General features: G+C 36.9%; 1 protein-coding gene and 1 pseudogene across 1 annotated transcript; both read left to right on the top strand.

Annotated features, from left to right (window-relative positions):
- The first annotated feature begins 1,184 nt into the window (after window positions 1-1,184).
- On the top strand, window positions 1,185-6,306 carry LOC109081249 (annotated as a pseudogene).
- LOC109081252 (la-related protein 4-like) lies at window positions 6,075-20,355 on the top strand. Its single transcript, XM_042713258.1, has 17 exons — window positions 6,075-6,691; window positions 8,955-9,081; window positions 11,422-11,565; window positions 11,725-11,812; window positions 11,933-12,069; window positions 12,154-12,257; window positions 12,341-12,451; window positions 12,532-12,585; window positions 12,667-12,879; window positions 12,961-13,064; window positions 13,828-13,869; window positions 14,670-14,903; window positions 15,270-15,297; window positions 15,403-15,561; window positions 15,647-15,771; window positions 15,851-16,043; window positions 17,168-20,355. The coding sequence occupies exons 1-17, from the start codon at window positions 6,578-6,580 to the stop codon at window positions 17,552-17,554; spliced, it is 2,364 nt and encodes a 787-aa protein (XP_042569192.1). The 5' UTR covers window positions 6,075-6,577; the 3' UTR covers window positions 17,555-20,355.
- Window positions 20,356-22,258: the final 1,903 nt, after the last annotated feature.

Below are 22,258 nucleotides of genomic sequence, written 5' to 3'. Positions count from 1 at the left end.
TGCCCAAGGTAATGCCTCTTACATTTTGTTCTAGCCTCTATGGTTGTCTCCAAGAGGGTGTTCAAATAAATGCCTGCATGGATAATTAGGTAATAGTAGATTTGGTGCAGTGTTTAGACTATGCTTGTATACTTTATAAACAAGAATTTTCCCCCTCGGATATGGTATTCATATTGTCACTGTTTTTATATTCAAAGCCAGGTGACACAGTTTGTCAATTGCTGAGAGTAAATTGTTAAAACAGTTCTCTGTTTTAAAACTATCAGGAATAAAAAAATTATCTAAACTTTAACTTTTGAATATCTATCTATCTATCTATCTATCTATCTAACTAAAAATTTAACTTCTTTATTGTCATGTTTGATCAATTTAATGCATCCTCCTGAATAAAACTGTTTATTTTTTTCTTCTAAAAAAAAATAAATCTTACTGACCCCAAAGATATGGACAGCAGTGTAAATTAACTGGAAAAGCAAAACTGTAAAACCATAAGACTTGTTGTCAGAAGTCTAACTAGAAGTAAACTACTGGAATATAGTTGTTTATTTGAAGCATTAACAAAAAATTGTAAGGTTTGTGCTTTAATAAAGAAAAAATACCAATAAGAAAAATAACTTGCAAAATAGTCGTTATTACATTATCTTAGACGGTTTGATCTGATTTTAAGTATATTTTGACTGGAAAACAAAACCAAATGTTTGATTGATTTGATTCATAATGATAGATGATTTCGTCTCTTCTCAAACAGACCAGAAATGCGGGTTCTCGTCTGAATGTGATAATTGTGGCTGAGGGAGCAATCAACAAAGAAGGGAAACCAATCACCTGTGACCAGCTAAAAGATGTAACATAACCCCTGACCTTACTGTACTTCCCATAGTCTTGAAATAGACGCTCTAGTACAGTTTTGTAACTGCTGCCTTTAAGGGCATATTAATTTAGCTTATCTGTTCCCATACATCTGGTGACAAAGAGGCTGGGTTTTGATACTCGTGCCACTATCCTCGAACATGTGCAGACAGAGAGGTGCCCCCCCCCCCCAGCTTTTGACAGAGTACTTGTGATTAGTCCCTCTTCTCATTTGGTCACTTTATGTCATCTGCACGCTTTTTATTTCATGAGAGTTTAAATGTGGGTGTTTACTGTATATCAGGGCAGTAGGATGGTGGCATGTGGAGGCTGTAATGGCTCTGCTGGAAGCCACTTCAAAAACTCCAGAGGAGATCAGCTTGAATATTGCCAAGTACAGGGGAAGTCGTGGCTTAGTGGTTAGAGAGTTTGACTCCTTACCCTAAGGTTGTGGGTTCAAATCTCAGGCTGGCAATACCACGACTGAGGTGCCCTTGAGCAAGGCACCGAACCCCCAACTGCTCCCTGGGCGCCGCAGCATAAATGGCTGCCCACTGCTCCGGGTGTGTGTTCACTGCTGTGTGTGTGCACTTAGGATGGGTTAAATGCAGAGCATGAATTCTGAGTATGGGTCACCATACTTGGCTGTATGTCATGTCACTTTCACTATACCAGTAGAACATACACCAAACTTTAGTTTTATTTCTATGTATATTCTGAAGGTTATTACAGAGGAATTGGTTAATATGTAATTTACCTGACATATATTTAACATTTTATTCCTAAATAGAGATATCCAAAATATTTTGTTTTAAAAAGAAAGAAAGAAACGATGATGTATATTTTTGAATTGTTTTTTTTTACCCCATTCACTAGCAATGTCTTGCCTGTTTTATTGTTAATTTGTTTCAACAAAATTGTTATTTATTGGTTATTCATCTTACCATAAATCTAATTATTGGCTGAGCTGATTAGTATTGACCAGAATTGTAATACCTGGTGCATACCTAGTACAGGTCCTTCTCAAAAAATTAGCATATTGTGAAAAAGTTCATTATTTTCCATAATGTAATGATAAAAATTAAACTTTCATATATTTTAGATTCATTGCACACCAACTGAAATATTTCAGGTCTTTTATTGTTTTAATACTGATGATTTTGGCATACAGCTCATGAAAACCCAAAATTCCTATCTCAAAAAATTAGCATATTTCATCCGACCAATAAAAGAAAAGTGTTTTTAATACAAAAAAAAGTCAACCTTCAAATAATTATGTTCAGTTATCCACTCAATACTTGGTCGGGAATCCTTTTGCAGAAATGACTGCTTCAATGCGGCGTGGCATGGAGGCAATCAGCCTGTGGCACTGCTGAGGTGTTATGGAGGCCCAGGATGCTTCGATAGCGGCCTTAAGCTCATCCAGAGTGTTGGGTCTTGCGTCTCTCAACTTTCACTTCACAATATCCCACAGATTCTCTATGGGGTTCAGGTCAGGAGAGTTGGCAGGCCAATTGAGCACAGTAATACCATGGTCAGTAAACCATTTACCAGTGGTTTTGGCACTGTGAGCAGGTGCCAGGTCGTGCTGAAAAACGAAATCTTCATCTCCATAAAGCTTTTCAGCAGATGGAAGCATGAAGTGCTCCAAAATCTCCTGATAGCTAGCTGCATTGACCCTGCCCTTGATAAAACACAGTGGACCAACACCAGCAGCTGACATGGCACCCCAGACCATCACTGACTGTGGGTACTTGACACTGGACTTCAGGCATTTTGGCCTTTCCTTCTCCCCAGTCTTCCTCCAGACTCTGGCACCTTGATTTCCGAATGACATGCAAAATTTGCTTTCATCCGAAAAAAGTTCTTTGGACCACTGAGCAACAGTCCAGTGCTGCTTCTCTGTAGCCCAGGTCAGGCGCTCCTGCCGCTGTTTCTGGTTCAAAAGCACACGCCTGTGCATGGTGGCTCTGGATGTTTCTACTCCAGACTCAGTCCACTGCTTCCGCAGGTCCCCCAAGGTCTGGAATCGGTCCTTCTCCACAATCTTCCTCAGGGTCCGGTCACCTCTTCTCGTTGTGCAGCGTTCCCACAGACTTCCCACTGAGGTGCCTTGATACAGCACTCTGGGAACAGCCTATTCATTCAGAAATTTCTTTCTGTGTCTTACCCTCTCGCTTGAGGGTGTCAATGATGGCCTTCTGGACAGCAGTCAGGTCGGCAGTCTTACCCATGATTGCATTTTTGAGTAATGAACCAGGCTGGGAGTTTTTAAAAGCCTCAGGAATCTTTTGCAGGTGTTTAGAGTTAATTAGTTGATTCAGATGATTAGGTTAATAGCTCGTTTAGAGAACCTTTTCATGATATGCTAATTTTTTGAGATAGGAATTTTGGGTTTTCATGAGCTGTATGCCAAAATCATCAGTATTAAAACAATAAAAGACCTGAAATATTTCAGTTGGTGTGCAATGAATCTAAAATATATGAAAGTTTAATTTTTATCATTACATTATGGAAAATAATTAACTTTTTCACAATATGCTAATTTTTTGAGAAGGACCTGTATATGGTTGTTCTTTATTTGGGTATGTCCTCACATGAGACTTCTGTAGACCTGTGACAGGATCAAGCAGTCGGCAGCAGGAACTAAACGGCGTGTGTTCATCATTGAGACTATGGGAGGATACTGCAGCTCCCTGGCCACAATAGTCTCTCTGCAGGAGCTGATGCTGCTTATATATATAAGAAGAGATATTAGGCATTAGTGACTTAGAGGTAACAAACACTCACATGGCCTAAGGATGAACAGATGTCACTCAAAATTAAACAGCGAATCATAGTAGAACATGAATAGTCAAAAAGCAGCACATTTCAATTAACATGTCTTGTAGAAATGAAAACTGCAATTCCAACTACACTACTGATTTCATCTTCAACCTGTATTAAGAGGAGGGAAAGGTTTTTTTTTTGACTGCTGTAAGAATGTCCTTGGCCATATGCAGCAGGTTAGATGAAAATCAAGTATGCACGTTTTGTATTTTGTATTTTCAAGGGTGGCACCCCAACTCCTTTTGACAGAAATTTTGCTACCAAGATGGGTGCTAAAGATGTTCTCTGACTGACTGAGAAACTGAAGGAGTGTTACAGACACGGTGCGGTTTGATATTTCCTAATATTCACTGTCGTCCATGGCAATGCTCTATATCATTCTGTGTGGAATCACTGCTACTTTCAGTATTTTTTAATATTGTTGCACTGTTCACCTTGTTGATTTGGCCAATCTTTTTGAATATTTGAATGGTCAATTTTTCTAGCAGAAGCATATAAAATACAGCTGTTCAAAGGTTTGGGGTCAGTAAGACAAAAAAATTTAAATCTTTTATTTTCCATGAAAGCATTAAATTGCCCAAAAGTGACAGTAAATACATTTATAATGTTATAACATATTTCTATTTCAAATAAATGCATAATAGCATGATATTAAAATTAAAAAGGAATTAAAATAAAAGAACGGTTCTTTTAAATTGTAATAATTTACTTTATTGTTTGATCAAATAAATGCAGTTTTGATAAATTCTTTCAATAATGTTTAAAAAATCTTACTGTCTTCATACTTTTGAATGAAAGTGTACAATTTTTAAATTATTTAAACAAATCAATATGTCATGTACACATATGTATTCATTGTATGTAGCTGTGTAATAATGTTCAGTCAGAGATTCTTAAAAAATATTATTTTATTATTATTTATTATTTTGCAACAATAACCTGTTGACGGTTTATTATTCCTTAATTTTTTGTCAGTGTTCAGAACGACTTATAAATAAAAAAATGTATTCCCCTTTTGACTGTCTGTACTGGGCGAATTTTTGCCAACACTCCAGACTCTGCGTGTATGTTGGGCATGAGGAAGACAGGACTGGTGTTAGCCTCTGGCTGAATTGAAAGAACAAACAGATTTTGAGTAAGAATCTCCCATTATCATGCACCATTAATTGTATGTCATTTCTAAGTTTGTGACCCCATTAATTAACACCGGTATCACAAACTGCCTTCCTTATCTCTTTTCCTCAGACACTGTATTCCGCAGAACCAGTGGTGGTTGAAGCTGAGGCCTATTATGAAGATCTTGGCCAAGTACAAGATTAGTCTGGACACCTCTGAACACGCTCTTATGGAGCATGTCATCAGCAGGAAGCCTCCAATTCACGACTCTCACGTAGTAATCATGAGCAAAAATGTGGGCCGACAGATACAAAAAAAAAAAAAAAAAAACCATATGAAATGACTGAATTATTTATTTAAATTATTTGTTCATCTGTCTATTTCTTATACTTTCATTTTGTTTGTATTTATAGTATTTATGGTAATGCTTGTGCACTATTTTATCTGATACAAAATCTGACTGAATATAAATTTCTTAGACAAGAAAGATTTATTTCCTATATATAAAGGAAACTTTTATATAATTGTCCAGTAAAAGAACTATGTTCACCACCAAATGTCAGTCATGAATGGATCATCCTAGAAATGCTATAATACATCTGTATGTTTATTCATTGTTATGCATTATTGAAATAATGACACACATTGTCTTAATTTACATGTACTGGTTGGATGAAATGCTCCTTTACTTTAAACTCCTTTCCTCTTAAACTTTAAAATTGTTCCTTTGATTAATGTCTGCCTGTTAAAACATCTCTGTATTTTGGGGGACTTATTTTAGAAGTCTTACCTGAGTTTACTAAGATTTATCTGCTTATATTCAGAAATATATTTATTGCTATTTAAAATAAAAGATGACAGAATTAGAATTTTGGGTGAACTATCCCAATACAAACTGAAAATGATAAATTATACTATTTGTGTTCCACAGAAGAAAGTGATGGTTTGGAATAACGTGAGTGAAGGTTGACAGAATTTTGATTTTGCGTGAATTATCCCTTTAAGAATCAGTAAAACATCACTAATACTGTGTACTACTACTACTACTACAACTACTAATTTAAAAAAAACAACAGCAACTAATTATCATCATCAAATTGAGGTCTGTTGCCAAGTATGTTTTGACAAACACACAAAAAAGTCGTCTTGGTGACAAAAGAAGAGTATGCATACAAGAAGTAGAACAACAAAACTGCAAAGGTGCAATTAAACATTTATTAGGAAAGACTTTTATTTTGGCAGTCAGTCTACTGTAAGCCGTTGCTCCAACCGGAAGCTGAGCAGATCAACTTCAGAGGGTATCAAGAGGTCGCTGAGGAGTGTGGGACGGTGGCGGATTGTGTTAATGTCTGCCTACTCATTGGTAAGGTGCGTGTCCCCTGTGCCCGCTTCGGTCGCCTGTTTAGGAATGCACCCTATGGCACTGTTGCTGGTGTAGATCGCGAGGAAGGCGCGTTAGGAACGAATTCGCTATTTTCGGCGCTTGCGCTGTCATTTTCACCCGTCGGTTGACAAACGTCGGAGCCTGCGCCGTATTTGTAGATGCATTGATAGCTAGCCAGCTAGTTAGCAGGAGAACTAGTCCATTCGGTGGCTAGCCAGCCAGCTCGCATTCTGAGCTTTCATAACCGAGCACTCAAGTTCAGGTTCTTCAACCGGACCACCTACTGTGCATATAACGTTACTGGTGTATTAGCAAACCAACGTTACTCAATCAGCAAAAAGCGTGACTCGAGGGGGGCAGGGAGAGAACGACGGAGGCGCGGTGAGCCAGGAGCGGCCGATGAGTTCAGACCAGGGCGGAGAGCCGCAGCTGCAGGAGGAGGCTGATCCGGGACCCGAAACCCGCGGGGAGGACGAGATCACACCCGGGACCGGGGGAGACTCAGGCGTCATGGTGAGTCGGGGCCTCTTCACCCCTCCCCAACAGGACGATCGGTCTCTGGCCGTTGCCCTTCTTAAAAATAGGGTCATAGGAAGTACGATCGCTCGCTATATAAGGCCATCGGTCGGTTCAGACAGCTTGCAAGCTCTGACATCACCTAAATTGCAAGCTGGCCATGTTGTCGAAGACGCTTCTTGTTGGCAGTTGACAGCATGATTAATTAATCTCTTAGTTGTCCCGCTTACAAAAGCCATTTCTGATCTGCGGCTGAACTTTGCAGCATGTTTGTGGTTTTAAGATTGCTTTAGATAGTTCATCCCCCCAAAAAAACGCAATTTCCTCACGCTCATGTTCTTCAAAAACCCTTATGAACACAGACAGTCTCTATTGACTTCCACTGGAAAAAGATGCAAATAAAAATGAATGGAGACTTGATGCAGTCAGTCTCTCACGTCCCAACAGATCTCGTTTTGAATGATAAAAGCACTTCTTTTCTAAGATGGACCCATTAAAATATTACGGTTTTGTAGTCCCAAATGCATTTGCAGTATATTTATGTAGAGTTGTGTACAAAATAATCTGAAATTCACATTTAAAACAAAATGTTTATTTGTTGATGAATCTGTATCTGCCATAAGAATGGCATGTGAATCTAATATGCCAATAAACCTAAATGCAACCAGCCTTTTGTTTTGCACTGAATAAAGAATGTTTGACACGACATGACAGAATTTACATTTTTGGGTGAACTGGCCCTTTAAGGCTGTCGAGCATGACAGGAGTTAACCGGATAAATTAGCCCATATGCTAGCGAAGATACACATGTGAAGATTTTGCTTGTTGGTTATAGATTAATTCACAATTTGGACTAGGAATACTGATTTTTGCCCGACATATTCAACCGTAAAACACGCAGTAATGCGCTAGCATTCATTCAGTGGCCTGCTTTCATAAGCTTCTCCACGCAGTCATATGACACACGCGCTCTCGTGAAGTTATAACCGAATAGAACAGACGAACTCCAAATTATATTTTTTATAACACTGACTTTGGGAGTTTCTACGGTTTTCTGAGTAATAATTAGCAAGTATTTGTTTCAGCGTGCCTAGCTGTAAGCCGAAGTCCTTCTCTTGTAACATACCAAATATTTCCTGCATTTTTGCTCGGGAGGACCCGTAGTTTCTCGGAGAACGACATTCTCTGATTTCGGCCTAAATCATCTGGCTGACATCTTCTAGAAACACTGTAGCCTAGTATCATAGAGGGTCTTTTAGTGTTGTCTGTGTTACGGGCTCACAAAGCTTAACAGCTGTTTTTGATAGTTTATGTGGAGGATGAGGGTTAGGAAGCAGGTGGCGCCCCCGTGGACATGTGAAATGAGCAGGTATGGGTTATTTTGGATGCACAATTTGTAGCCAAAATATTAAACATAATAAATGTACACATGGAAACCTTTTTTTTTTTTTTTTTTTTTAAATTGCACCTTCTTCAGTACCTTCAGTTTGGACAAACGTGCACATTAGACTTCTGGATACTTGATGAGAACAAGAGGACAGTCTGTTAAATGCTTTTGTTCACCATGATTTACCACAATTACCATAATTTCAGGTCTTTTAAAAGTTTGTCTTCCACAGTGTGTTAAAATGAAAGAAAAATGTTAGTGATGTGTTTTTACAACAGTGTGTTTTCTGTCACTTTATGATCACAAGTGTGAGGGGAGCTCTGCTGTTCCAGACTGGAAACTAAATGCTTTGGCTTATTGATTTTGTTTTTTGGTGGACAAGAAACCTACAACTAACTGGCCAAGATTTGTCTGAAATGTATGTTACACAGTATGAATTATTTATTGAACTGTTGTCCCACACTCCATAGTGCTGTTGTAGTGGATCAGCTCTTGTCCAGAGAAAGCTGTCTGTTGTTAGGATGAAATGGAGCTGTCAGTCAGTCTTACCCGGGCAGAGAAAGACTGAACCTCTGCTACAGAAACTGCTGATGTGACCAATAGGAAATTGGTAGTTTTGGCAGGTAACCTGTCGTAAACATGAGCCCATGTGATTGTGCTCACCTCGTGCTGTCTTTGTGTGTTAGTATTGACTGAAGGTGTCGATGAAGGATGTGGAAGTGTTTTGCATGTCGTGCCTATGATGAGAGACCAAATAAAATGAGAATAAGGAATGACAAGATCACAGTGCTTATAGTATAAAATGTCTTTTGAAGATTTTAAAACAAACCTTTAGGTTTAATGAATTTATTGCATATCCTTCTGTTGTTCCAGGTCACTGCTAAAGGAGCTGGTCTGAACCCTAATGCCAAGGTGTGGCAGGAGATCCCTGCAACACAAAGTGAAGCTCCTGTGGATGGCACTGTGGCCTCCCCCTGGTCCCAGAACAATACGGCTGAAGGTAAACAACCCTCGACAATGCGAGTAAATCACTCACATATGCGACTACATCTTCACTCTGGGTGACTAAATTATGTATAACAATAGCCATTGGCTAATAGATTCTTAGATTTTACTCGCCAGTGTGCGAGTTGGAGGCTATGTATAAGTTTAGCACAGGTATATTTTCACTCTCCAAACACTCTGACTGAGCACTTCAGAGTTTTACACTCAGTTTAGCGATCTGTGGAATTTTACAATTCATCTCAATGGATGCACAGCATACCTGTGTTTCACATTCTGTAAACTCTAGTGTGAAGGCGCACTTTAAACTCTTGCCAGTGTTTAAACCATTCAGCGCTCGCACGCTCTCCTGAAGACTGTGCGCTCATGCACACACACAACTCCAGGTTCACATTACTCTGTTTGCAGTGTGTATGCGCTGCATATTTTTTCCGCGCTCATGTTAACGGATCAGAGCGTTCACACTGCGCACGTTTGCAGTCCGGCAGTGTGTTACAGGAGCGGTGCGTCTGCAGCAGTGCAGAGATCGTTTCTGCACCGAGTCTATTTTTGATGCACCGCACGCACTGAATTAAAGTAACAGCACATTGTTTGTGGTAAATATGAAAACGAAAATGTAGTAATTACACCATAAATGCATATAATTAAAGTCTACTGTGTTTCACAGTCAACACATATGGCTTGTTGGCTAGTTTTAAAGGAAAAGAGCACTTTTAGATAAACAAGGAAGGCAATAATAGATGGCACTCGTGGAGGTAGAAAAACAAAGTTCTTTATGAACTGCAGGATTGCTTGTAATTTAAGTGCAAAGGAAAAGGTAGTAGAGCTGATTGTTTCTGTCAGTGGTAAGTTTTAATTTAGGATGTCTGTGATAATGTAAGAAAAGTATTTTAAATGTTTTGCCACTTGCTTGAGCAACTTTTTTGTGCAGTGTGTAAGCTATTGTGCAACAATTGCATGAGTGTAAAAACAAAAATGCACTGCATGATCGAACATTTAGGTGAGATAAATATATATTTTTGAAAAATGTCTCAAAAATGCTCCCCTCCACCCCTCAAATGAAAAAAAAAAATCCCCTCTCACAAGAGTCTCAAGAGGAAAATTTCAAAATTTCCCCCCCAATTTCAAAAATGAAATCAAGGTCCTGAATAAATGTCTAAAATTCCTGATTGGAATCTTACTATAAATAATTCTACATGATAAAAATAAGGCTTTAAAAAGATCGGTACCGGTGATCGTATCAGCAGATACTGCTTTCTGTGATTGGTGATCGGCCTCAAAAATCCTGATCTGAGCACCCCTAGTTTCCATCACCCTCCTTTTATGCACCTTTTGAAGTATCGCATCAGAATTGAGTGACGGAAACATTGAATTTGGAAAAAAAATGCCTTCATTCGCTTAAAATTTTTTCGCTCACTTGATGTGGTTTTTGACTTGTGCGAAAAAGGGTTAATGAGAATAATGGAAGATGGAAATGCATTTTGCGAATAAATTCCTCCAAGTGCATCAAAAAAAAAAAGTCATGTGACTTTGCACTATGGGATGGCAAATCCTGACTAACCAGCAGAACGATCTTGTTCCACAGCATCTGAAATGTTGTTATATGGTCATTTGGAAATGGCCGAGCAAAGTCTGTCATCAAAGTATTTCTGTATAATTGCCTCCCAGAACTGTTAAACGGCCGTATTCCCAAACAGCAGCATCCACCTCCGAAAGCAACAACTGCATTCATTGTGTTTCATCTGCTCGTTCTGAGGTGCAAGTAATTTATTATATAGGAAAATGATTATATTCAGTAGCTTCTCCTACTTTTCTTAGTTATGTATAGTGACAGTTTATCAGGAAGTGATGATTTTGTTCTCTTTGACTCGTTGGATGGAAACTGTGCTTGTTCGCAAAAGTTTTGCGCATAAGTTAAATTTGGAACTTTGGGTGGAAACCCGGCTACTGTCACTTGACCAATTTAATGCATTCTTTCTGTGTAAAAGTATTACTTTATTAAACTGACTGAACCCAGACTTTGAACGGTAGTTGCAAAGCATTTGTGCATTGTCTCACTTTTTCCCAACAAAGTGTCTTGTGCCCTACACATAGCCATTTTAGACAGCCAAGTTAAAAGTAGTTAATCTTAAAAAAAAAAAAAAAAAACATTCTTGTGACTAGACCCCTGCGTTTTGTTCATTATAAAATGCATCTAGCTGATTTTCGACACATGTACAATCAGTATCCAATGGAAAAAATGCATAGGATTATATTTACACTGGTCCTCCTTTACACTGATTAGTGAATATATATGATTTTAATAATTTATCTGTTATTTGTGTCTGTGTTCACTTAGATACCTCGGTAGGTAAACCGTACACGCCTGGCTTCTTCGCTCCTGAGGACAACAGCACCTCTGGTACTGTAGTGGGTTTGGTGAACGGTATGGACCCCCCTGACCAAAGCTTCCCGGTTTCTGAGCACACTACAGCAACTAATGGTATTTGATGTTCGTAATTGTGAAATATGATAAGTTTCATATGTACATGCTAATTCGATAAATCTTGTAAATCCATCACTGCTGTCTGTTATTAGTGTTTTCAGTCAGCAGGCATATCCCACACATTTACCTTTGTTTATGCTGTTTGTTTACACACAGTTGAGTCCAAGCTCCCTGAGGAACAGCCTGTCTCTGAAGAGACTTTGCGCGAGTCTCTCAAAAAAGAGTTGGAGTTCTGTTTCTCCAGGTAAGTGCAGCCCTGTCATGTGATGTAAGCTTTCAATTTAATGCAACTAAGTAAACAGCACTTTACGGCCATTCTCCTCCCATCAGCTGCGTTTACAGATGCTCCTCTTTCATCCCACAGGGAGAACTTATCTAAAGATCTATATCTAATATCTCAAATGGACAGTGACCAGTTTGTCCCCATTTGGACTATTGCCAGCATGGAAGGAATCAAGGTTCTTACAACCGACATGGACCTCATCTTGGAGGTCCTCAGATGTACGTGCTTGCATTTTGCATCTATGGTCCAATTTTTTTTTATATTCAAAGTACAAAAATTTATATTACTCTGACTGTTTACAGCATCTCCTATGGTCCAAGTTGACGAAAAAGGGGAAAAAGTGCGGCCAAATCACAAGCGTTGCATCATCATTCTGCGAGAAGTCCCTGAAACAACACCTGTTGAGGTGAGAATTATTATCAAGAAGTCGAATCTGTGGCTATCTTAGGATCCTCTTATATTTATGTGCGTGTTTGTTGTTCTTACCAGGAAGTGGAAGCCTTGTTCAAGAATGACAATTGTCCCAAGGTAATAAGCGTGGAGTTTGCACACAACAACAACTGGTACATTACATTCCAATCGGATACAGATGCTCAACAGGTATGAATTCTGTTATTATTTAGAGATTGAACAAATTGCTTGCCTTTGGATCTGAAACTAATTGGGTTTACTCCATCCAGGCATACAAATATTTAAGGGAAGAAGTGAAGACGTTTCAGGGAAAACCAATCATGGTAAGCTCTTTACAAAAATGTGCAGCGTTTAATCTGTTTATATCAGATGGATTCTTACCTTTCTGCGTTTCCTGTTCTCAGGCCAGAATAAAAGCCATCAACACGTTCTTTGCAAAGAATGGTTACCGCAGCCTGGACTGCAGTGTGTATCCTCAGCAATCTCACACTCAGTCCCAGTACAGCTCCCCTCTCTTCATGCAGCCTGTTTACAGCCCCCAGCAGCAGTACCCACTCTATGGCATAGTACCTCCTACCTGGACGCCTTCTCCTACTCCATACTTTGAGACTCCCCTTGTAAGTTTTCTAGCTTGACAATCATGCACCTGACGATACATTTTTGCATTCCATTATTTTAACTGATGCTGTTATCCACAGGCACCTTTTCCCAACAGTGGTTTCGTCAATGGATTTAGCTCAGCTGGACACTACAAAACTGGCTCAAATTCTCTCAACCTTAGCCGTCCCTTTAGCAGGAACCGGTGGGTCAAGTTGGGCTCTTTCATTCTACCACCAGTTTATTTTGAATTAATTAACTGTATAGTTCTAACCTCACTATAGAGTGCAACAGGGTTCTGGCAGTAAATTCATTTTCTCTATAAGGGAATTGATGATAACTTATAAACCGTTAAAAGACAGGATTACTGTGAGATGTGAGGTTATAATCAATGGTATATGTTTTTGTTGAAGCCATCAGTCCACATTATTTCAACTTTTTTAAATTTTAAATAATTGTGTTTAGCAGCAGAGTTTCTGGGGAAAAACTACATTACCCATGATTCTGCAAAAACTCTCCACCAGTCAGACACAACACAATAAATCATTCCAAGAGAACATTTTAGGGCGCATGAAGTCTCCCTACACACTCAAACTGCTAAAATTAAAAATAAAATCCTTTTTAATTTGTCATTCACAATGTTTCTAGGGATCGTAGTTCTTTGCCTCATTAAAGACTGTATGTCTTGTATCTTTGTTTTTTTGTCTGTTAGAACGCTTTAAGGAAAACTTTTTTTTTCCCATGGGGAAAAATGGCTAAAAATACTTCCAGAACCAAGGCTGTTGAAAAAGTGGACAGGCACTGTTGTACTCTATTGTAAAAGGATGTCTGAAATCTGCATTCCCATTGTTGTATTTGATATAAGAAGTTAGAAAGTTTCATTCATCTACAAGCCTCTTTTCTGTAGTGTAAGAATGTAGGCAGTTACAGTAGATCACTTGGATATATTTTTTTTACTGTTCCCACAGTGTCCCACTCTATTCAAGAAAGAATGTAATAAATGCCTTCAGGTACAGCTTCAAAAACTTCAAATATCAACAATCATCAATTCATTCTTACTATCCTCTTCAGACAGCTAAAATACCAGCTTTGGTGTTCAGCTCAAATTCTGGTTTACTAACAAAACGAGTGGGGGAGGGTTATAGGAGAAAAAACTATTGCAATTATTATCGCCTTAATTCAAACTATCTTTCAGACACACAGAATGCATATTGTGCAACTTCTGTCAGAAAGAGAATTACATTTCCTTTGTATGTGTATTTTACTCATTTGCATAATTTCATTAACTAAATATTTTTGTGTATATTCGCACTCAAATCATCACACTAACAGCTTTTTATGTTGAATGATTTTCATGAGTGGTGTTTAAACATTTTTGTCTGTTTTATTCATTTAAAGAAACATTTAGATTAAGGGCTGACATAATGTAAAATATAAATTTTTAGCACATGCAATGTTGCATTAAATTAAATGTTAAAAAATTAAAAAATGTTAACTAAAAATTGTATATTTTACTCCATTTACAGCCCTAATTTAAATACCTGAAGTGAGTTTGAAAATTTTAATTGTTTTAAATTTTAAAAATTTTAATTAATATTTTTATACATTTACAGCCCTAATTTAAATACCTGAAGTGAGATAGATGTTACAATACATTTTTATATTTTTGTTTTTGGAGCCATTGCATGCTGCCCATTGCTTGAAAGACTATTTATTTCACATCTACTTCCATGCTTATACATGTGTAGCAAAAAAAACACTGTTACATAGAAGCAAATCTCATGTGTTCTTCTGTTTCTGCTTTGAGTAGGAATCATGTGAAGCCTCAGACGAGAGCTAATGATGGTCTGTCTTCCACTGTGTCCCCGGTGGCTCTTGTGGATGGACTGTCTGGTTTGCACAGTCCTCAGCCTCCCTCCAGCGCCGGGCCAGTGCTGTCATCTACCGATCTCAACTCATCCTTTCCACACCTAGCTTCCAATGATCCAAATGATGATGGTACCATGGCGGGACGTGGAAGGTTTGTCACGTTTTCCTCTCTTAATACCGAATGACATCTATTGTAACAATATAAATGTCTTTACTGTCACTTTTGATCAGTTTAAAAGGTCCTTGCTGAATAAAAGTAATAATTTAATGCAAAAATAAACTCTTACTGACCCCAAACTTTTAAATGGTATCGTGTAAATGATCAAAATAGTCATTAGTTGCTGCCCTACTTCCTTTCCGAATCCCATGTGACCTACAAAATGTAATCCTTTAATTTTCCTTTCCGAATCCCATGTGACCTACAAAATGTAATCCTTTAATTTTTTTGAATGTCATTTTAATCCGAATCCCATGTGACCTACAAAATGTAATCCTTTAATTTTCAAATTCAATCAGATTGCACATTTTGTAATTTTGTATTTATGCGGCGAGAGGATGATCGCACAACAGTAATACATTTCTATTTATTGTGTTGCTGATTACAGTTAAACCTCTTTCTATTTATTTCTCCTTAATTGTTTTTTTTATTTTTTTTTTTTTGTTTGTCTCTACAGAGACCAGTTCCCCCATCTCAAGTCAAGGCACCACCCCCCAAGTTTGACCTGGCTGCCTCCAACTTCCCTCCGCTGCCTGGCTGCTCTGCCAGTCCGCAGGGGGAGCCTGTGCTGGAGAACCGTCTTTCTGATGTTGTACGGGGCCTGAATAGGGAAAAAGTATGTTAATATAAGATAAAAAGTTTTCACACCACTCTGATTGTTTTTGTTTTTGTTCAGTGCTTGATGTTTTATTTCTGTCCAGCAACAGGATTCAAACAAAGAGCCTGCTGTGATTCCTGCAGCCCCAGCCTCAGAGGAGACCGTCGTCAGGCCCACCCAGCCTGCAGCCAAGATGACTGCTCCCATCCCTGATCCTGTGACCTCCAGGTAAGTGATTGTTGTAAATGGCTGGCATTCTGAATCTTGTTTTTATTAGTGTCTGAGTTTTGCTACTTGTGTTTTGTAGCTCCAACCACCTGGAGAAGAAACCGGAGAAGGTGGAGCCTCCGGTCTATAAAGAGACGTCTGTGACCTCTGCCCCCGTCGCAGCCGTGCTACCTAACCCTGTCCCAACAGCATCTGGTCCAAAGCCTCAGGCCACCTCGGCCACGCCTGCAGCCCCCCAATCTAACACTGCCCCCTCCAGTACCCCTGCGCTGGTGAGTGATTATATTTAGAAGGGCCAAGTAGTCAGTGGTCTTTCTGAAGAACTATAGACTATAGTTTTCAATGGCACGTAGGTTCAAGGCCCCATTATTTTTTCTCATTTTCTCTCTTCTCTTTTTCATTCTTTCTAGACTGTCCTACAGATTAAACCACCCTGTTTCTAGATTTATGGTTTTTTGAGCTGGGTGTTTTTTCCATTTTCCCTCACTCACTTCTTGTGATTTGTATTTTATTTATTTATTTATATTTAAATAGTACTGTGTATTCCAACAAATTACAATACATTCTACAGTGTAATACAATGTATGCTTTGTAGTGTAAATATTGCAGTGTAATATATTACTACCATGTAACTTATTTTCTATTTGTTTTTGAAAAGTTTTGTTAAAATCTGAATTCTGTATCACAAAATGCTGGGGAATGCATGTTTTTACCTCATAATACATAGAAATATTTGGCTTTTAAACTAATTAATCAAAACTATTATCAATATGCACTACTGTTTATAATATATAGTGTTTTATGCTCACCATGTCTACATATATTTGATTGAAAATGTTAATATTTTGAAATATTACAATACACTTTTCTTATAATAAAATATTTTTTGAGTGTATAAGTCTATAAAAAAAATCTATAATCTTATTAATATAAATATTTTCTGTGGTTATCTCTATGGTTAAACATTTGAAATCAAATAAATTAAGACAGCAATAAATATTAGTATTGTAATTTTACTGATGTTGGGTAAAATTGTCGTTATTATTTTATTATTATTATTATTATTATTATTAATACTCTTTTTTTTTTTATTTTACAGTACAATACTATTTTGCAATAGTAGTATGTCTTTTTTGTAATTAATTGTTTTCTTTACTGATCATGTGCCTTTTATTTATTTACATATGCTTCACATGGTCAAATACATTAACCCCCTCCATCTAACTCAACACTAAAACAGACTTAGATTCAGTGAAGTCTCCCCAACATTTCCATATACCACAGCTATTCAAAGTTGTGTAACTTATCTTTGTATATGTAGTTGAGACGTGTCTCCCAATACTTAAAGGCTAATGCTAATTCATTAGACTTCAAAATGTTCTCCTCTTCTCTTCAGGAACCTCGTAAACTCAGTTATGCTGAAGTATGCCAGCGACCACCTAAGGATCCCCCTCCTCCTGCATCCACTTCCAGCCTCAACAATGCCAGCACGCAGCCTCTGAGAGAGCTGCGCGTCAACAAGGAGGAGGAGCAGCCCTCCAGCCCTGCAAACAAACAGGAGCGCCCTCAGGAAACGGGGGGAAACTGCAAGGCCAGGGAGGGTCGACCGGCCCGTGACTCCCAGGGCTTTTCTCGCAGCAATGGACCCCCCAGAACCAGTACAGGGGGGTTCAAGCTACGGGAGCAGCAGAGACGCCCTCCTTTTGGCCATCGTGGTTCCCCCCAGGGAGGTTCCAGACACACTGGAAAAGAGCAGAACATCCCCCCCGTATCCCCAAAGTAAAGACTCTAAACAGAAATCCTCAATGTATGAATATTTACACACTCATATATGATAAATATATATGTAAATATATATAAATAAATATAAGGGTATATATATATATATATATATATATATATATATATATATATATATATATATATATATATATATATATATATATATATATATATATATATATATATATATATATATATATATATATATATATATAATGATATAATATTCAAAATTTAAAATGGTATTCACCTCTCCTGCCTGGAGCACTTCCAGAGGATAAGTCTCATGAAGTGACAATGCACAGACTCGGGTATCCAGGCAAAACGGGCATCAGAAATTGGAACCAGTTGTTGCTTGCTGAAGGACGCCATTGAATAGGAAAAAAAAAAAAAAAACATTTTATGCTTCTAGCTTGACAATGTCCCTTCAGAATGTAAATCCATGTGATTTTTTTTTTTTTTTTTTTCTTCTTGAAAGGAGGATGGCCTCTCTTAGTTTGGGAGAGGTGGAAATGAGAGGTCTAGTGGCCCTGATGGTGGTCTGCAAAGATCATATGCACTAAGAAAAGGAACATGCATAAACGATGTCATTTACCTATACAAAGATATCACTCAGACATGCAATGATTCTTCTTTTTCTTTTCTTTTGTTTTGGGTTGCTTCATTCGCAATCACAGGACACTGGGCGCTCGACCCCTGGGGTGGTTTGACCATGTAAATGAACCTTTGTGTGGAAGGATGTGGTTTGCTTAAGAGTCGATTCATCTGGGATTTAGATCCTGTGTAGAATACGCCATGCGTGCTTGAGTGAGAGTAATTTTGCAAGAATCTTTAGGGCTGACAGTGCGATTTGGTCTGGAGTTATGCTTTAGTTTGTGTGACATACTGTAGTGATTAATTCTGGAACGGGCGCTCAGATTAACTTATGATCAACTTTGGAGCCTTGTTAACGATTCAAATATATAGCCTACTATCACTTCAAGAAGTCAAAGCCTGCCAATTATGATGCTGTTATGTCACTGATTTGCTAATGGTGATTCGTTTCCCTTTTTTTTTCTTCTTTTTTTTTATGTGTGATTTGTCATTGTTTCTGTAGCTAGTTTGAGTAACCAACAGCCTGTGAATGATAACTCTTAACAGTCAGGTACATAGGCACTCATGAACTTTGTGTCATCTCAGATTTGTCCTTTTTGTTTTTTGTGCATTCTCCTTCCTGGACTGCTCAACTATCCACTCAAATATCCTGAAAATCAGTCAGGTTCTTGACTGTTTACAAGGTGGTGGTGGTGGATCGGGATATTGCAAGGCAGAGTCAAGAATCATGTTCGTTATGTGGATCGGTTCTTATTTAGAGGGTTTCTTATATTCATAATCAGTACATTCAGAGTTGATTGATTGTATGGAGCTGTTGGTCATCATCATGATATAGGTCAAGCTGGTCTGAAGTTTAGTTTCTATCCATTACTGTTGAAATGATAAAATATGGTTGCCACTGTTATATCAAAGCAATCGTTTCTAAATTAAGGCACATTCAGCTTGTCTTTTTGTGTTTCAGTGGAAGAAATCCCAAATTTTCCAGCTTTCGGTCATTTGGCAACCAGAATCAACAGTGCTGGTCTCTTTCAAAATCATTTTTGATTATTTATGTAGAAATCTAATGCCCAGAGTGGGTTATCTGGCTCAGGGTTGACGTTTCATCTCATTCCTGTCATTTACAGCACCAATACTGCTCTCATATTTATATCAACGTCTAATTCGTCAGTGCTTAAAAGGCACAGTCATTTCATGCAGTTTTATAGTTTAAAGGGGTTGAGATTCAAAGGAGAATCGAATGTTATATGCTTGATATCCCCTGAATATGTCCTCCATGAATTGTAATACAAACCCCATATTTAAACTAATACATTTCTTCCTCCCTAAAATGAGCATTTTGACTGTTGGATAAATGTCTATATCTGTGCAAGGTTTCTTATAGCTTTGCCTTGGTAATGTGAGTGTTGTCATTGCTATGCCAATGTCAGCGTGTGTGTTTTTTTTTTTTGTTTTTTTTTGGTAGGGTGGCATGTGTTTGGGTAATTAGAAATTGACAGTTGCTTTGGTAGATGGAACCTGATGTGACTGAGAGGAAAATGAATAGCAGGGATGCATTCGCTACAAAAATTTGCCGTGGTGAATTGGTGCTGTTATTTGAATGTTTAATCAGGAGGATACAGTATTGCTGTTCAATTTATTGTAAAGTATTGCTTTTAAAAATTGATTTTTAATTTATTTTAATTCTGCTGTCCATCCCCAATGCAACCCCCAGTCCCTTGTAAGTTCATGTTATCATGATTTGTGTACAAAAAGACATTGGGAAAGAATCACAGATTTAATGTATTTGTTTTATTTTTATTTTTTGAGATTTCAGCAGAGATAATACTTGATGCATTTACTAGAGGCTTAGTAATGCAGTAAATAAATCACTGGGGCTTTTTTCCTTTCTTTCTTGTTTTCATTAATGAATATGAGCAGCTAGTGGTTTAGGATAATGAAATGCACTAACTTAAAAAAAAATCTTATTGTCATGTAATGTGAAATTATACTAGGAGCATAAGGTAATGATATTGATGTTGACAGGCTTGCAGAAATCTACAGAAAATAGCAAATTTCTCTTTAATGTTTGGGTTATTACTGTTAATTGATTTAGGGGTTGGTGTGGCAAAGAGAAGAATTATATAACAATGGATTGAAGCGAGACACTAAATTCTAGCTGTCTGCATAAAATGTCACAAAAAGAAAATAAATCATTTTGTTTTGGCCTTACCCTTGACTGGTTCATTTGCTGTATTATTTCTAATTTGTTGTCAAACTGTTTTGTGTTACCTTTGTCTGGTTAACAAGAAATTTATAGAGATTTAAATTAGATACACAAATTTTTATATATATATATATATATATATATTGTATATTATATATATATATATATATATATATATATATATATCTTTATATATATTATATATAGTATTATATTATATATATATAATATATATATTATATATATATATACTTTGTCTGGTTAACAAGAAATTTATAGAGATTTAAATTATATGTAGGGCCTTTTAGTTAGTACTGTTATTGTTTCAAATATAAAAAAGAAAGTGACGTGACATTCAGCCAAGTATGGTGACCCATACTCAGAATTCGTGCTCTGCATTTAACCCATCCGAAGTGCACACACACAGAGCAGTGATCACACACACTGTTATTGTTTCAAATATATTTTATGCTGCGGCGCCCGGGGAGCAATTGGGGGTTCGATGCTTTGCTCAAGGGCACCTAAGTCATGGTATTGAAGGTGGAGAGAGAACTGTACATGCACTCCCCCCACCCACAATTCCTGCCGGCCCGAGACTCGAACTCACAACCCTTCGATTGGGAGTCCGACTCTCTAACCATTAGGCCACGACTTCCCAAATATATAATAATATAACTTCCCAAAAATATAGGAAATTAAAGAGTATGTCATTTTCCCCAGACATTTCCTGATGTACTGTACACTTCCATTAAAATGTTTGCTTTTGTTAGGATATTTTTTTAAAGTTTCATGTCCACTGAGGCTGCATTTATTTGATCAAAAATACAGTAATTTTGTTTAATATTAACATATTGAAAAATGTAATTTTATTTCTGTGATGGCAAAGCTGAATTCTCAGTATCATTACTCCAGTCCTCAGTGTCACATGATTTTTCAGGAATTGTTTTAATATGCTGATTTGCTGCTCAAGAAGCATTTCTTATCAATGTTGAAAACATGCTTTATTTATTTTTTATTTTTTGTGGAAACCATAATACTTGTTTTGGGATTTTTAGAATAAAAGATTCAAACAGTTATTAAAAATAAAAAAAAAAAATAAATAAATTAAACAAAAAAATAAAAAAAAAAAAAATATATATATATATATATATATATATATATATATATATATATATATATATATATATTATACACACACACACACAGTATAGACCAAAAGTTTGGGAAACATTACTATTTTTAATGTTTTTGAAAGAAGTCTCTTTTGCTCATAAAGCCTGCATTTATTTGATCAAAAATACAGAAAAAACAGTAATATTGTGATATATTATTACAACTTAAAATATTAGTTTTCTATTTGAATATACTTTAAAAAAATAATTTATTCCTGTGATGCAAAGCTGAATTTTCAGCATCATTACTCCAGCCTTCAGTGTCACATGTAACATCCAGTCTATCACATGATCATTTAGAAATCATTCTAATATTCTGATTTATTATGAGTGTTGGAAACAGTTCTGCTGTCTAATATATTTGATGAATAAAAGGTTAAAAAGAACTGCATTTATTCAAAATAAAAAAAAAAATTCTACTAATATATATTCTAATAATACTATCACTTTTTATCAATTTAACACATCCTTGCTGAATAAAAGTACTGATTTTATTTAAAAAAATAAAGAAAAAAAATTACAGACCCCAAATTACTGACCAGTAGTGTATATTGTTATTACAAAAATATTTATGATTTTAAAAAACATAGCTTCTTTTTTTTTAATTTTTTTTTTTTACTTTTTATTCATCAAAGTATCCTAAAAAAGTATCACGTTCTGAAAAAATATTAAGCAGCAGAACTGTTCCCAACTTTGATAATGAATCATCATATTAGAATGATTTCTAAAGGATCAT

This window comes from Cyprinus carpio, chromosome A23, assembly GCF_018340385.1.
Source record: "Cyprinus carpio isolate SPL01 chromosome A23, ASM1834038v1, whole genome shotgun sequence".
In the NCBI taxonomy this organism is placed as follows: Eukaryota; Metazoa; Chordata; class Actinopteri; order Cypriniformes; family Cyprinidae; genus Cyprinus; species Cyprinus carpio.
This window is presented reverse-complemented; position numbering and strand designations above follow the sequence as displayed.

What these genes read in the sequence shown, in the direction of transcription:
- LOC109081252 (XM_042713258.1), top strand. Translation starts at nt 6,578, where the DNA reads ATGAGTTCAGACCAGGGCGGAGAGCCGCAGCTGCAGGAGGAGGCTGAT. An exon ending in GCACACTACAGCAACTAATG is followed by an intron (nt 11,566 to 11,724) that starts GTATTTGATGTT and finishes GTTTACACACAG; the next exon opens with TTGAGTCCAAGCTCCCTGAG. An exon ending in CCTCCAGTACCCCTGCGCTG is followed by an intron (nt 16,044 to 17,167) that starts GTGAGTGATTAT and finishes TCTTCTCTTCAG; the next exon opens with GAACCTCGTAAACTCAGTTA.